The sequence below is a fragment of the Schistocerca serialis genome, chromosome 2 (genome assembly GCF_023864345.2).
Source record: "Schistocerca serialis cubense isolate TAMUIC-IGC-003099 chromosome 2, iqSchSeri2.2, whole genome shotgun sequence".
Taxonomy (NCBI): Eukaryota; Metazoa; Arthropoda; class Insecta; order Orthoptera; family Acrididae; genus Schistocerca; species Schistocerca serialis.
This window is the reverse complement of record NC_064639.1, coordinates 706,503,273-706,520,778: the sequence shown is the minus strand read 5'-3', so window position 1 is coordinate 706,520,778 and position 17,506 is coordinate 706,503,273. Positions and strand designations below refer to the sequence as shown.

The window sequence follows — 17,506 nt, the reverse complement described above, 5'->3', positions numbered from 1 at the left end:
AGAAGGGAAGAAAACCAATGTGCTATCTGTGTGCATACTGGGGGGAGTCATTCCAGATGTGGAAAGGGTCCTTGCAGATGCCATGAAGGGTACAGGGTGCACCCATCTGCAGGTGGTCGCTTCCTTCCGCCGGGGCAAAGTCAGGACATGCGGGGAACAAGCAGCAATCGGTATTGTAATTGTAAACTGTCGAAGCTGCATTGGTAAAGTACCGGAACTTCAAGTGCTGATAGAAAGCACTGAAGCTGAAATCGTTATAGGTACAGAAAGCTGGCTGAAGCCAGAGATAAATTCTGCCGAAATTTTTACAAAGGCACAGACGGTGTTTAGAAAGGATGGATTGTATGCGAACGGTGGTGGCGTGTTTGTCGCTGTTAGTAGTAGTTTATCCTGTAGTGAAGTAGAAGTGGATAGTTCCTGTGAATTATTATGGGTGGAGGTTACACTCAACAACCAAGCTAGGTTAATAATTGGCTCCTTTTACCGACCTCCCGACTCAGCAGCATTAGTGGCAGAACAACTGAGCGAAAATTTGGAATACATTTCACATAAATTTTCTCAACATGTTATAGTCTTAGGTGGAGATTTCAATTTACCAGATATAGACTGGGACACTCAGATGTTTCGGACGGGTGGTAGGGACAGAGTATTGAGTGACATTATACTGAGTGCACTATCCGAAAATTACCTCGAGCAATTAAACAGAGAACCAACTTGTGGAGATAACATCTTGGACCTACTAATAACAAACAGACCCGAACTTTTTGACTCTGTAAGTGCAGAACAGGGAATCAGTGATCATAAGGCTGTTGCAGCATCCCTGATTATGGAAGTTAATAGGAATATAAAAAAAGGGAGGAAGGTTTATCTGTTTAGCAAGAGTAGTAGAAGGCAGATTTCAGACTATCTAACAGATCAAAACGAAAATTTCTGTTCCAACACTGACAATGTTGAGTGTTTATGGAAAAAGTTCAAGGCAATCGTAAAATGCGTTTTAGACAGGTACGTGCCAAGTAAAACTGTGCAGGACGGGAAAAACCCACCGTGGTTCAACAACAAAGTTAGGAAACTATTGCGAAAGCAAAGAGAGCTTCACTCCAAGTTTAAATGCAGCCAAAGTTAGCGTAAGGAGGGCTATGCGTGAAGCGTTCAGTGAATTCGAAAGTAAAATTCTATGTACTGACTTAACAGAAAATCCTAGGAAGTTCTGGTCTTACGTTAAATCAGTAAGTGGCTCGAAACAGCATATCCAGACACTCCGGGATGATGATGGCATTGAAACAGAGGATGACACGCATAAAGCTGAAATACTAAACACCTTTTTCCAAAGCTGTTTCACAGAGGAAGACCGCACTGCAGTTCCTTCTCTGAATCCTTGCACAAACGAAAAAATGGCTGACATCAAAATAAGTGTCCAAGGAATAGAAAAGCAACTGAAATTACTCAACAGAGGAAAGTCTACTGGACCTGACGGGATACCGATTCGATTCTACACAGAGTACGCAAAAGAACTTGCCCCCTTCTAACAGCCATGTACCGCAAGTCTCTAGAGGAAAGGAAGGTTCCAAATGATTGGAAAAGAGCACAGGTAGTCCCAGTCTTCAAGAAGGGTCGTCGAGCAGATGCGCAAAACTATAGACCTATATCTCTGACGTCAATCTGTTGTAGAATTTTAGAACATGTTTTTTGCTCGAGTATCATGTCGTTTTTGGAAACCCAGAATAACTCTATAGGAATCAACATGGATTCCGGAAACAGCGATCATGTGAGACCCAACTTGCTTTATTTGTTCATGAGACCCAGAAAATATTAGATACAGGCTCCCAGGTAGATGCTATTTTCCTTGACTTCCAGAAGGCTTTCGATACAGTTCCGCACTGTCGCATGATAAACAAAGTAAGAGCCTACGGAATATCAGACCAGCTGTGTGGCTGGATTGAAGAATTTTTGGCAAACTGAACACAGCATGTTGTTATCAATGGACAGACGTCTACAGACGTTAAAGTAACCTCTGGCGTGCCACAGGGGAGTGTTATGGGACCATTGCTTTTCACAATATATATAAATGACCTAGTAGATAGTGTCGGAAGTTCCATGCGGCTTTTCGCGGATGATGCTGTAGTATACAGAGAAGTTGCAGCATTAGAAAATTGTAGCGAAATGCAGGAAGATCTGCAGCGGATAGGCACTTGGTGCAGGGAGTGGCAACTGACCCTTAACATAGACAAATGTAACGTATTGCAAATACGTAGAAAGAAGGATCCTTTATTGTATGATTACAGGATAGCGGAACAAACACTGGTAGCAGTTACTTCTGTAAAATATCTGGGAGTATGCATGCGGAATGATTTGAAGTGGAATGATCATATAAAATTAATTGTTTGTAAGGTGGGTACCAGGTTGAGATTCATTGGGAGAGTCCTTAGAAAATGTAGTCCATCAACAAAGGAGGTGACTTACAAAACACTCGTTCGACCTATACTTGAGCATTGCTCATCAGTGTGGGATCTGTACGAGATCGGTTTTACGGAGGAGATAAAGAAGATCCAAAGAAGAGTGGCGCGTTTCGTCACAGGGTTATTTGGTAACCGTGATAGCACTACAGAGATGTTTAGCAAACTCAAATGGCAGACTCTGCAAGAGAGGCGCTCTGCATCGTGGTGTAGCTTGCTCGCCAGGTTTCAAGAGGGTGCGTTTCTGGATGAGGTTTTCTGGATGAGGTATCGAATATATTGCTTCCCCCTACTTATACCTCCCGAGGAGATCACGAATGTAAAATTAGAGAGATTAGAGTGCGCACGGAGGCTTTCAGACAGTCTTTCTTCCCGCGAACCATACGCGACTGGAACAGAAAAGGAAGGTAATGACAGTGGCACGTAAAGTGCCCTCCGCCACACACCATTGGGTGGCTTGCGGAGTATAAATGTAGATGTAGAATATTAACATATTTACACCACAAAATATTTGTTTGTATGTGGTATTTGGAAATGCATTGCAGCAGCATAGCCTTATAAAAATAGACTTTAATTTAAGCACATATTGGTATATTTCTACAATTATAAATTTTGTGTCCTTCTGATAAATGTCTAAGCTTACAACCTGAGCTTGTGTTATGGTTAGGAGCTAATCTTAATGCACTATAGAGACGTAGCTTTGCAGTGGCCATCACTGCCTTTTTATGGGTTACTTGGCCTGTTTCTCATTCCTGAAAGCTCTCCTGCATAACAACATTTATGAAATGCAATGGATGGGTGAATGAGTGAATGAAGTAATCTCCTCGAGCTAAGCTACGAGTCACAGCTGATGTGGTAAATTCAGATCAAACATTTTCTTCTGTTCACAGAATGAGCAATAAGCAATCTCTGTGTCCTGGGCCATTATTGTTGGGGGCACAATCTACCACAATGTTGTCAATGTATTGACTACTGATATAACAGTGGCATAGAGTCAGTACTCATCAGATGTGGCAAAATACAGTATCACTTCATTAGAACCTGCAACCGTGTAATGACTTCAACACCAACCAATACTCTGCCCTTGAAAATAGTGGAGTGCCCCTCCATATTGTACATTGCTATCTGTCATGAGTGCTGTGGAAATAGGCAACAGTATTTGTACAACACAACTAGTACAGGAGCAGTCTGACAGTAAAGAGCAGAAGTAGGAAGCAAAGTTTGGAAAGGAAAGAATTAAGACCATGAATAACTCGTTTCAAAGTCCTGAAATCAAATAGCTTTAGCAGTTCCACTTTTTTAATATTTTATCCATCTTCAGCAACTGTAGTTGTATTTTTTGAAACAGTCAGCAAAAGAAAAAGGAGCTAAGACCAACATGATCACAGCATATGCTGCTTGCATTGTATTGTTGACACTTGCAAATAAGGCAGTAGTTATAACCTTCTGAAGAAGGGCACAAAGTGACTGAAACAAGTTAAGGAAATAAATTTTTTCCGTGCAACTGGTTGCTCATTATTTCAGTAACTTTCACTTTTATTTTCAATCACCTCCACTGGTTTTGGTCACTGTGGCCATTTTCATCTGTTTGCAAATGTAGCATTATGGCAGTATGCATTTGATTCCAAGCAATTACTACAATTTTTGATTCTTCAACTTCATGTTCCACATGCTGCACAAGAAATTCATTGTGACTTTTCGGGTTTTCGCAACAGAGCTGTTAAGAATCCACTTCTCAGGTTTGCTGCTGGATAATGTTACGCAAATCCCACAATATTTTGTGACACAACTGTTCAACATGTTCAGATGGTGGTAGTTGCTGTAATCACCGCTGCAAGATGCAGCTGTTGGTAATCACATGGTGATATCAAAATTTATTGAGCCAGGAACAGGGATTATGCATGCAAGGGAAGGCTCTCATATTGTCTGCTACTGGGAACCAAAGAGAGGCCCTCCACATGTGCACTGTGAGCAACGACAGTGTTGCTGAATACTCCGGTGGTTAACAGCAGGATTAACTCTTGGCAATGCACTGTGTCGGGTTGTACATTGAAGGATCTTCTTTGTCCTGTTTTAATTTAATGGCAGCAACTGCTGTATTCCAGATAGTGCTTAGATGAAATCTTGCATCCTTGTTGACAGGATTGGCCCTGAATGATATTTATGGCCTCCTTAAAAACTGCAATCCCAGAATGATACAGCTTGAGTCTTCTTGTGAAACGTGCAATGTTTTGTATTTAGGAAATTCTCTGCTATTGCAGATTTATCGGGTTGGCCCAGGCGTGTAAATTGATGGTGTTCAACACAACAATGTTGCACAGTGTGGTATATCAGCCCAGTATAAGATTTCCCACAGGTGCATGAGATCTTACATAAGCCGGATTTTCTAAGGCCAAAATTGTCTTTGACAGAGCACAACAAAGTCCTCAGTTTCACTGGTGGACAAAAAACACATTTATATTGTGTCTCTTGAAGAGTCTTTCTGTTCCTGAAGACATGGTGCTAAAACATGGCAAGGAAACCACTGGACCAGGTGCCTCAGCATCTTCATTTACATCCCTACATTGAATATGCTTATCTCACAATGCATTGCATATCTGCTTATCAGAATAACTGTTCTAATTGAACACTATTGTTAGGTGTTGCAGGTTACATGTCAGGATTTCAGGGCTAAGCCCACAAGTGCTCTATGTACCAGGGGGCGTAAGACTCTACCACATTGTGCAAGAGGCCATACATATCTGTACAGCAGGCAGTGTTAATAAAATGGATACCAGATTTCAGCTAAGCACTGCCTGGTATCCAGCACTGGCTGTCATTATATTGAAACAGGAGAAACAAGATCCTCTGATGTGTTTGTTACCCGGCAAGGCGCATTGCCAGGAGTTAATAGAACTTTTAATTGTTGGCATGTCCAGCAGCACAATCTTTCCCACAGTGCACATGCAGGGAACCTCTCTTTGGCTCCCAGCTGGGGGCACTAAGACCATAATTTCCATCCAACAGAGCATGTTTAATTCCTGCTTTTGGCCTGATAAATTTTGATGCCACTACACAATTGCACCAGTTTTAGATTGCAGCAGTGATGTCAGCAACTACCGCCACCTGAATCTGTCGAACAGTTGGGTTAATGAAATATTGTGGCACTTGCACAGTGTTATCTGCTGGCAAATCTGAAAGTTTATTTGCAAGAAATTCATTGCTAAGTGCTATAGCAGGATGTTGGGTATTGTGCTTTTGTTACAAGATCATAATAGTCTTATCACTTTCATTAGCAATTATGCTATTAACTTCATTAATTCACTAAAGGAAATATATGACACCAAGAAACAAAACATATAGGAACAAACCACAACAATTATGTTATAGACAGCAATTTTCGTCTGCAGCTGACAGGTAACCAGCACCAAAGGTAGCAGAGTGATTGACAACTGTGCTATGATTAGTTGTTGCTATGGTAGCTGTCCTGTAAGCAGCTAGCTGTCATTCACTTTGTATTTCTGATACATGTATAGTCATGAAAGTAAAATTTTAGAACTGGTGCAGTACTTTGGACATCAATTATCAGGAATGGTAATTTGTATTTTTAATCCATGTACAGAGCTCAAATGTCACCTGTCAAAAAAATGTAAAAATGTAATTACAATTGAGAGTATAGGTAACAATGGGTAATGAAGTTAAATTAATCATTTGTTCATACTGGTGAGACGTCACCTCACATTAGTGTGAAAATCGTGTGCTTAATAAGTTTTGGATGTAACATCATGTGGTACAAATCAATGAGAGTGCAGAGAGTTGCTCTAGAAAGACAAGTATTTACAGCTGTGTGTGACAGATGTATCACCCCTCATTCAGCTGCACTATGTTTGGGGTGGTCTATATCTGATTGCTTTTAAATAAGCTGTTACTTGCATGCAGATATGATAATAGGATCTAATTTGACCAAAACAGTATACATAGTAACATGGTGATTTCCATTGTTTTTTGGTAGTCACTCTTCAAAGTATATTTTTCTGAAAGACAGAGTTGTACAATAAATACAATTACATCTGAAAGAGCTAGTGGAATATAAGCAGATGTGTTAAATTTCTGAGAAAACCGCTCTGAAATTACAGAAATTGAACAGATAGATCTACATGGATGAAAGTATCATGCTGTAGTAGAAACAATATCATGCTATTATAGAAACAGTAACAAAAAATAGGAAGTGGCTATGTTTACAAAAATTGGTGCTAAATCCCAGGGCCTGTAGATTGGTGTACATCATCATATCAAATAAGTTTTTGAATGTTGCGGTACTAATGTGACTTGGAGTAGGATTATTTTTACTGGTGAAAGTAAGCTAATATATATGAATCTGAAGACAGCTACACAGTCTGACAAAAGGACAGAGAGCTTTGCAGAAATATCTTGTTCTAATAAACAACAATACATATGAGGAACTGGAGCTTTGTATGCAACATTGTGGTAAACTGACTTTCGAAATTTCAGTAAGTTAATTGTCGGTATGTTGGACTATTTGAGAGTGGATTTGTACAATGAGTCTTACAGGTGGCGAAGCACACGGGATGCTCCCTTTCATTCTGATTGGTTCATTTGCGACATGTAGCACAAGTGAAGATTAATTTGTTGTACTTCAAATAACTTTACTGGATGTCTATTAAACTTAATATGAGTGTTACAGTAATTGTTGAATTTGAGTTACTCATATTTCAATCAACCTACTTGCCATTGCAACTATTTTTGTGTATTTTCCTGCAAGCAGACTTCTATGTTAGTACTGTGAAAAATGATGTAGACAGGAAATCACAAAATTTAAATACTTTCAGCTTTGGAACGAAGAGCAGCTGCATTATTTGGGAAAGAAGCTGGAATATTTGTCCCCAGTGGTACTATGGCCAATCTACTTGCAAGTAAGTTCATAAAAGTTTGTGCATAATGTCTGAGGACATACATTTTTGTGCCATTAGACAGTTCATGTGTTTTTGCTTGCATACTCCCTTTGTGTTTCAGTTATGGTTCATTGCAGTCGAAGAGGAACTGAACTCATAGCTGGTGACAAGTCTCATATTTACAAATATGAGCAGGGATCAGCAGCACATGTATGTCCTCTCATTGAACCACCATCTGTTATGTAAAGATACACCATAAGTTGTAGTGACTGATATGCAGAAATTGCAAAGTGTTCAGGATAAGGTAATTGGATTGGGAAGCCATACCAATTTAAAAGAAAGTTTAAAAATACCTCATTAGCCACACTTTATGTTAACTAAAGGGCAAGCAGCAGTGTTCATTGTAAACCTGTATGCCATAGAGTGGTGTTTTGTAAACAGAGCTTTGTTGTTACAGATGCAAGCAACTATTTTTATTGAAAAATTCCAGTGTATTAAAGTAATTATTGAACTACCAATAGAAGATAAACAAAAACTATTTAATGCAAATAAAGAAATGAATTACATGTACCAGAAGTTCACAATAAATGAAACTCCATGTTTGAAATTCCTTGCCGTGCAGGTAAATAACAAACTGAGGTGACAGCAGCATATGACCAAAAAGCTCAGCTCTGCTGCTTTGCACTTAGAAATTTCTCTCATTGTAATGGCCTGAGGATGCAACAGCTAGTGCGCTTGCACTCAGTATTGTCCTGTGGCTTAATCCCATGTGGAAATGTGACTCATTCTACAGAAGAATTCAGGAAGATTATTACGTAAAGCTGACATACCAATACATATGTTCCATAATTATATACATGGTTAACAATGTAGGAAAAGATAGATTGTAACTTATTGTAAAGAAGACATGTTAAATTGCAGACAGTAACAATTAAAAGACACTTACATAAAGCTTTCAGCCACAGTCTTCATCAGCAAAAGAGAAACACACACCCTCCACACACACAAGCAAGCACACCTCACATAAACATGACTGCCAACTCCAGCATCTTGGGCCAGGCGACGTGATGGTTGCATTCCGGCCCGAAGCTGGAGTTGGCAGTCATGTGGGCATGACTGTAATCTGTCATAGACCATCATATCTGAAAATGTCATGAAATTGTGCTAACAAAATATTGTGGGGATTTCATGATGATGTTTGATGTCTCGCCTGAAAACCATTTATACAACTAATCAATTGGGAAAGTCTCAATCAACACAAGACAAAAGCTGAATCTCAATTATCTTTTTAATGTCATTTTAAATTTGCAAAAAGAATTAATAATTTTGTATAAAACATTCCTGGACTTCTTGCCCCATCAGTTCAGAGTAAAAGCTTCGAGTTTGCGATGATTACCTCCATTGTCTTTGTCAGGAACACCTGGCTGTCTAAATATCTGCTGTGGTGAAATTATATAGCCCATACATGGCTTATGTTCCATCAGTAATTGCGTAACGCTGGTGCAGATGTTTTGTCAGTGTCTGTACAGGTCATGTCACTGTTCCTGTAGTAGTGTAAATATTGCGATGAATATGTCTGCCTCTTCTCTGCATTGAGAGCTCACTTCCATGCTCCACTAAGATCATGTGTGCAGTACAGTTGAAGTTCTTCTCAAACATTTTTACTCCTAAAGCCTCTTAAATTACAGAATCCCATTGTGTAGGAGCTTGAGACAGCACGTTTATTTTGTCAAAAATATTTTGTGTTTTATTGGAAATGTTACAGATTGACTGACCATTGTACAGATTGACTGACCATTGTAATTGCTTGCAAACTCACAAGGAATGTTACAAATCCAGGGACCTCGAGGTCAGGACTGTTCTTTACAGGGCAACAGATGTAAGACCTATTTTATGACCTCCTAAGAAGATATAGGAGATGCTATGCTCTGTTAAGGACAGTCTTAGACTGGGATTTATAACACTCATTGTGAGTGCAAAAACAATTCATCAGTCAGTCCATCTGTGCTGTTCAGATTATCAATAGTATATTAGAAATCAATAAGTGGAGAAATCTGCAGTTGCTGTGTGTAGCCATACAGACACAAAATATTGTTTGACAAAGCAAAAATTTTGTCCCAGGCTTCTGTCACTGGCATTCTCTAATTAAAGAATCTGTGGAAATAAGATTATGTGAGAAGACCTCCAACCATGACAGCAGATGTAATCTTTGTGGTGAATGGAAGTGAGCTCTTGATGCAGAGAATAGACAGAAATACTCACCACAATGTTTATGCTACTAAGGGAATGGTGGCACCACCAGCACCATCTACCATGGCAACAATACATTTCTGGGACATTTATGGGACCTTTTTCCTTCTATTTCCAGTCAGTAATCCATAAATGCAGTTCATTGGTTTTATTAATGTTCACCCTGTATAACTGCAATCTCACAATAGCAATACAATAGCAAAACAAAGAAATTTGAGAAACTTGCAACCACACAAAAATTGGTGTCATCTCATGGAACAGCATGCACTGTCATCAACCTGTTGAACAAGAATCTGGATGAAGGAGCCCTTTCAGCCCTTAATAAGGGACTGAATTTAGCTAATACACCACGCACTGTACCTATCGTGGATTTCATTAGTGGAGTGCGAATCTTACCCTCCCACACATCACTATTAAAATTGTCTGTCTTTGCACGAATTTTGAAAGCTTCGAGAGGCATAAGATTATGAAAGGAAAACTTTTTACTTATCTTCATTATCTCATTGTTGTTGGCCCCAAGACTTTACAGTCCTGAGGCTGTAATTTTTATAATGTTGTGGGTTCCTGTTGAACTGAATAACTGATGGTTTGCCTGTTGCTTTGAATATCCTTTTATTTTATCCCATTCTTTTGTATCACACCGAATTCACAATTCCACTTCAGAACATGAATTCACATTGTTGTAGACAAGATTCAAAATTCATCTACACAAATACTGTTTCGGTTTGGCCCTGGCATAAATACCAGATCATTCTGCTGCCTACATACTGATGTACTCACAATATTCCAAAGAGTTTACAAAGCAAAAGAGTTTACAAACTTTCTTGACCAAAGAAGAATCTTAACCATAATATATCATTACCTTATAAATTAATCCAGAAATGTCCGCCCCCAGTAGCTGAGTGGTCAGCATGACAGAATGTAAATCCTAAGGACCTGGGTTCGATTCCCAGCTGGGTCAGAGATTTTCTGTGCTCAGGAACTGGGTGTTGTGTTGTCCTAATCATCATCATTTCATCCCCATCGACATGCAAGTCGTCGAAGTGCTAGCACCTGGCGAACGGTCTACCTGACGAGAGGCCCTAGTCACATGACATTTACTATTTTTTAATCCAGAAATAAATTTAATAATTAATGTTAGATTGTGCAATTAATAATATGAATTTTAGGTATGCCAGAAATTTTGTAATTTCAAATATTTTTGAAAGGAGAGTAATTTTAACTGTACATACAGAGTATTGACAAATTAATTTCTTTTTACGTGTTTTTGCCTGAAACATAACCCATCATATAGAAAATCATATGAAGTTTATTTTTACTTATTTATTTGATCCTGTTGATTACATATTGTACAAACAGTGTGCAATTAATATAGGACAAGTCAATTGATACAATACAGTAGTACATGAACATTTATACATCACATTGCACAGACATTTGTTTATTTACCAAGAACAATTACTTGCATGCAGTATTAAAGCCTGCATTATGCCAAAAACAATTTAGGTGACTGTTTAAAATAATAGAATAAGTAACAGTGCCATATTTTTATGCTACTGACATATATAAACAGGTGATTTTGCTTCATGGTCATGGTTTGGATTAAATACAAATTTTAACTGCATTCCTTAAGAAGAGGTTTAAGTGAATGCTCAAGAGTGTGGGATACATGCGAGTTCACATTTTCTCTTAATGACATAGATAAATTTACATTCTATCACAACAATTTCAGTTAAACTACAAGTAACAGCATCACACTTTATCTTCAAGGGAGTGCTTTTCTTAGGCAGTTTCCCCCACTCTTATACCTTATAACTTTAAGTATTCATTCATTTTATAGAAAGTTTGTTCGATGAAGAATAGGTTTAGCTTCCTTTTGAAAACCTGTACATTATTTATTTCCTTTTTTTATATTGATTGAGAGCTTATTGAAGACCTTTATACCTGACTCAGTAACTCCCCTGTGTACTTTAGTGAGAGTTGTAGAGCCTCTGTGAAAATTTTTCACTTGTCTTGTGTCATGGTTGTTGATGTCACAATTTTTTTTGAAACAATTCCCTGTTGTTGGCTACAAATAATGTTAGTGAGTATATATACTGTCCTGTGATGGTAAGTATCCTGAGAGATTTGAAGAGACCTCTGCAAGATGCCCCATTAGGGACCCCACATATTAGTCTCACTGCTCATTTCTGTATTCTTAAGACTTTTTCAAAACCTGCAGCAATTACCCAAAAGATTATGCCATAGGAGAGAACATAATAGAAATAGGCAAAATATGACAACAACATTATTTCTCTGTCTACTAACTGATGGAGAGTTCTTAGTGCAAAGCACGATGAGCTAAGTTTCTTGACCAGCTGATCAATTTGTTCTTTCCATCTTAGGTGACTGTCTATCTGGATACCTAGGAATTTTGTAAGTGTGGTTTCATTAATTGTGTAATTGTTAACATGTATTTCAGGAACTTTATTGTTTTTTTTTTTTTTTCAGAAAATGTATCATATTGGTTTTTGAAAGATTTAAGGTTAGGCTATTTGCAATGAACCATTTGTGTACTTCAGTAGAGACTGTTATGGCTGTATCCTGCATTGTGGAGTTGGGTCCTTTCACGAGGATACTTGTATCATCGGCAAATATTACTACTCTTGCTCTGTTATTAATTGTGATTGGTAGATCATTAACGTAGATCAGGAAAATTAGTGGCCCAAGAATTGAGCCCTGTGGACTCCATACTTTATATTTCCCCAGTCTGGTTTTAATGTTGTTCCTGTCCCCCTTAAGACAACCCTTTGCTTCCTGTTCTGTAAATATGATTCTACCCAAGTCAAAGATTTGTCTTCAATGCCATAATGTGGAAGCTTTTTTAAGAGTTTGTTGTGATCTACACAATCAAATGCCTTGGCAAGGTCACAAAATATCCCCATTGGATACCTTTTGTAGTTTAGTTCACTTAAAATTTCATCTGTTAGGTTAAATATAGCTCTGTCTCTGGAGGAGCCCTTATGAAAGCCAAACTGTGTAGGAGCCAGTAAGCCATTTTGTGTAGTGTGACTGTAAATCCCATCATACACTATTCTCTCAAATACCTCTGAGAACACTGGCAGCAGAGAGATGGACCAATAGTTGGATATTTCATCCCTTGCTCCACTTTTGTGGATTGGCATCACTACTGCATGTTTTAATGTATCTGGGAACACACCAGTTTCCACAGATTGGTTGCACAAATAGCACAATACATAACTGATTAAGTCTGCACATGATTTTAAGATCCTACTTGATATGCCACTGTATCCTCAGGAATCTGAGTTTTTGAGAAATTTTATGTTTTTTTTCAATTTCTTTAGGAGTTGTACTTCTGCAGTGAAGTGCTACTTTAGATGTTGTTTGCATGTGGTCAAGTAGTTCAATAGCTTCTGTGTAAGACTGTTTATTATGGTTCACTGTTTTTTCCGCTATAGTGAGCAAAAAATTGTTGAAATCTGAGGCTGCAGCTTTGTGGTTATTATTGTCGGGTTTTATGTTCCTATTTGTCTCACTTTTGTTTGAGTTGCTAATTTTTTGTGCATAATGCAACTCCTGACTCTTGACTCTTGACTACACTTGTTAGAATTTTACAGTATTTCTTCTAATGTAACCTTACTGCAAGGTCTGTACTAGCCCTCTGTTGTACATACAGATCTCTCTTTTTGTTACATGATATTTTTATACCAGTACTTAGCCACTCTTTTACTACGGATTGGTTTGGTTTTAATCTGTCTTTGTGGGAAAGAAGCTTCAAAATGTTTAAGGAATAAGTTCAGGAAAGAGTTGAACTTCTCATTCACTGTGTCAGCCTGGTATACTTCCTCCCATTGTTCATGGCATAAACTATTTCTGAACAAGCAAGTAGATTCAGCATTTATTGTTCTAACATGTTTAACTTGGCTACAATGGCCATGTGCTGTTTTTCTGCTGGCAAGTTTTAGGGTTGTCATTTGACCGCCTTGATCAGACAGTCCATTTGTTACTGCCCGTGTCATCACCTCATTGTAATTTGTGGGATCTAGGAACAAATTATCAATCAGGGTCTTGCTGTGCCCATATACTCTTGTTGGGAATGAGATCATGGGGAGCAGATTGAATGTTGACAGTGGTGGTTCTAATAGTTTCTGATTGTTATTTGTTGTAAGTTTATGTTAAAGTCACCATGTATGATGACATTACTATTGTTTCTATAAAATTTAGTAAGAACTGTTTCTAGCTGAGAGAGAAATGTTTGAATGTTTCCCATAGGTGCCCTGTAAACTGTTACTATGATCAGGAACTGTGTTCCAAGCTCTAATTTGACTGCAAGCATTCAAAGTGCTGTTCAATACAGTATTTAGATACATCTATAACTTGTGACCTAATAGTATTGTGTGTGTAAATTGCTGCTCCATCTTGTCTTAAGTTGCTCCAACAGTAGGAAGAACCAATTTTATAACTGTTTAAACGTAGCTGATTAATTTCTGTAGTTTCCATGTGATGTTCACTTAAGCAGAGCACATCAAGAATAATTCCATCTGTGTCAGCTGTTTCTTGCAGAGAAAGCAGCAGCTCTTCTTTCTTGTATTTTGATGAACTATTTTTAAACAATACAGCGTATCAATTGTATTTTTAACTGTTAAACAGCTGAGAATGTTCACTTATACCAGATTTGAGAGTATACATGGTATTGGTTAGTGTTAGAGAATGGTTACCCATTACAATATCCTCCTCACAAAATTTGGAAACAGGGTGTTTACAATTTTTTTGTGACAGATTGCAAGGCATGCCAAACAGTGTACATAACGATGCCCAGGGTAGCAGATAGATGTATGGAAGTATCTGATACATAACATATTATGGAAAACATAAGATAAATATCTCCTATACAAATCATAATCTATACATATATCAGGATATGGCATTCAGATTTTCAGATCTGTGGAACATACTGTCACAAGACAAATAATATAATGTCAAAACTACAACATTACACCACTAAACTATAGAAATAATTGCAGAGACAGTGTAAATTACTAGAACTTATAAATTTTAAGTTAAGATCTATACAGACAAATCTTCAAAAGAGAAGAGAAAAAATTTCAGAGACTAAGTGTATGACAAGTGAGACGACTCAAAAAACTCGCAACGATGGGTACAGACCAGCAAAAATTTACTCAAACATAAGTATGCACATAGTACAAATTCAATCAGCCACATAAACCAGAGTATTCAAGGCTATGTTGACTCATGAGGGAACAAAATAATGGAAAAATACCAGGGCCTGAGTGTACAATGTGGAGACCGACCCATGAATCTGATCCACAATGGATACAAACCGGCAAAAAAGTTTTGACACAACAAAAATGATAAAGCTCATAATCATATCAATAAGTCCAATTATATGCAGAGAGTAACTTAGCTTCGAATGATGACACAGTCCAGTAGCCTGTGAACCAAAGTCAGAGTATGAAAGCAGACAAGTATACATCTCGCTATATTGTAAATACTAGTAAATTTACTATTTACTACTTGTCCATAGAACCAATCCACATACATAAAAACCTAGAAGATTCATTTACAAATGATGAAAAAGAATACATACTGATGTAAAGTTACATAATTACTGGAAAGTCAATCCCCCTAGATTCATATATGCTGAATAACATTGTCTTTAGCAGTTTTGGCTAACAATTTGCAAATATCAGTCAACATAGATCCAGTTGACAGCTACTCGAGTACGTTACCCAGCACCCACAATCTCTTGATTGACTGGTCCAGCAGGGTACAGTCATACAGTAGTGTGGGGGGGGGGGGGGATCTGTCCACATCTTTCAGCTCCCTCCCTAGAGTTCTCATCACACACTCAAACAGATAGGTAACTTCCTGTCTAACATTCACATAAAGTCCTGAAACATTGTTTTGTGCACTAAATATGCTGTTCAATATCTCCTTCACATCACCTGAGATATATTCTCCTTAGTCATTCTAAAATCAATTATATGGGATTTATGTCACGTGAAATTAAAAAGTGTTCACGTATGAAACATTAATATTCAGAGTTAAATGCAATGAAAAGAATGGACTAAAAAGGTAATACACACAGGTATGCTAAGATACAATTCCTAATTTTTGCATTAAAAATTATTAACTTTGTCCTATTTCAATATTGAAAAAGATTTATTCATATAGTCTCAAGGCATATATGTATCAAATACTAAACTAATAATCCATAACAGAATGCAACTATATGGTATATCATAGATTTTAACTCAGTCAATAGATAAGACAAAACTTTAAAAACCACAACATCTTACATATTAAATTCCAGACAAACAAAACAATATGTTTCATAACATGAGTTAAGAACTAATATTTGAGATAAAAGTTTTAGTTTGGCATTACAAAAAACAGAAGTGGAACTGTACATTTATGCACCATAAAATATATTTTTGTTTCAAAATGTGTTCATTTTAAGTTGGACCTTATACCAAGTTGTCATGTGGATAAAAAACAGCACAGTATAAAAGGTTTCATAACAAAAAGATTCTTCAATGTATGTAAGCATACAGTTCCACTTCTGTTTTTTGTAATACCAAACTAAAACTTTTACCCCAAATATTACATATTAACTCATGTTATGAGGCATATTCATTGCATATGCACTTTCTTACAGATCTGAAGATGACAGCAAAGTCTGTCAAAACCAGTCATTTTAAATGAAGAAATATTTGTGTGATCTTGACTGTATAAAGTTTTTAACAAGTAAAACAGTTTGCTCCTTCTGTCATCTCAAAATGAGAAAATTCAAATGGTCTTAACTAGTTTATTTGGTAAGAGATTGCCCATGAAGTGAAGGTTTTGACATTGACTCCTAGTCTGGTATACAATTATGTGCCAGAAAGTTTCAGTAAACCATTATAGAACAGAAATGGTCAATAAGACTTCCCTAATCATATAAATTACATGAAACAGCCAGACAATGGAAAATCCAGTCTGGAATATAACAGTATTATGATAAGGAGAAAGAAAACTGGTGTTCTACGGATTGGAGCGTGGAATGTCAGATCCCTTAATCAGGCAGGTAGGTTAGAAAATTTAAAAAGGGAAATGGATAGGTTAAAGTTAGATATAGTGGGAATTAGTAAAGTTCGGTGGCAGGAGGAACAAGACTTTTGGTCAGGTGAATACAGGGTTATAAATACAAAATCAAATAGGGGTAATGCAGGAGTAGGTTTAACAATGAATAAAAAAATAGGAATACGGGTAAGCTACTACAAACAGCATAGTAAACGCATTATTGTGGCCAAGATAGACACGAAGCCCATGCCTACTACAGTAGTACAAGTTTATAAGCCAAATAGCTCTGCAGATGACAAAGAAATTGATGAAATGTATGATGAAATAAAAGAAATTATTCAGGTAGTGAAGGGAGATGAAAATTTAATAGTCATGGGTGACTGGAATTCAACAGTAGGAAAAGGGAGAGAAGGAAACATAGTAGGTGAATATGTATTGGGGCTAAGAAATGAAAGAGGAAGCCACCTGGTAGAATTTTGCGCAGAGCATAACGTAATCATAGCTAATACTTGGTTAAGGAATCATAAAAGAAGGTTGTATACATGGAACAACCCTGGAGATACTAAAAGGTTTCAGATGGATTATACAGGGTGTTACAAAAAGGTATGGCCAAACTTTCAGGAAACATTCCTCACACACAAAGAAAGAAAATATGTTATGTGGACATGTGTCCGGAAACGCTTACTTTCTATGTTAGAGCTCAGTTTATTACTTCTCTTCAAATCACATTAATCAAGGAATGAAAACACACAGCAACAGAACGAACCAGTGTGACTTCAAGCACTTTGTTACAGGAAATGTTCAAAATGTCCTCCGTTAGCGAGGGTA

General features: G+C 37.5%; 1 protein-coding gene across 9 annotated transcripts in view; it reads left to right on the top strand.

Moving 5' to 3' along the window:
- LOC126457865 (uncharacterized) overlaps positions 1–17,506 on the top strand; it is a 277,897-nt gene that overhangs the window by 147,272 nt on the left and 113,119 nt on the right. For all 9 annotated transcript variants that reach the window (XM_050094517.1, XM_050094514.1, XM_050094513.1 and 6 more), the window contains 2 exons: positions 7,283–7,366; positions 7,467–7,555. In XM_050094517.1, the coding sequence (XP_049950474.1) occupies positions 7,283–7,366; positions 7,467–7,555 (173 nt within the window). The remainder of the gene's footprint in view (positions 1–7,282; positions 7,367–7,466; positions 7,556–17,506) is intronic.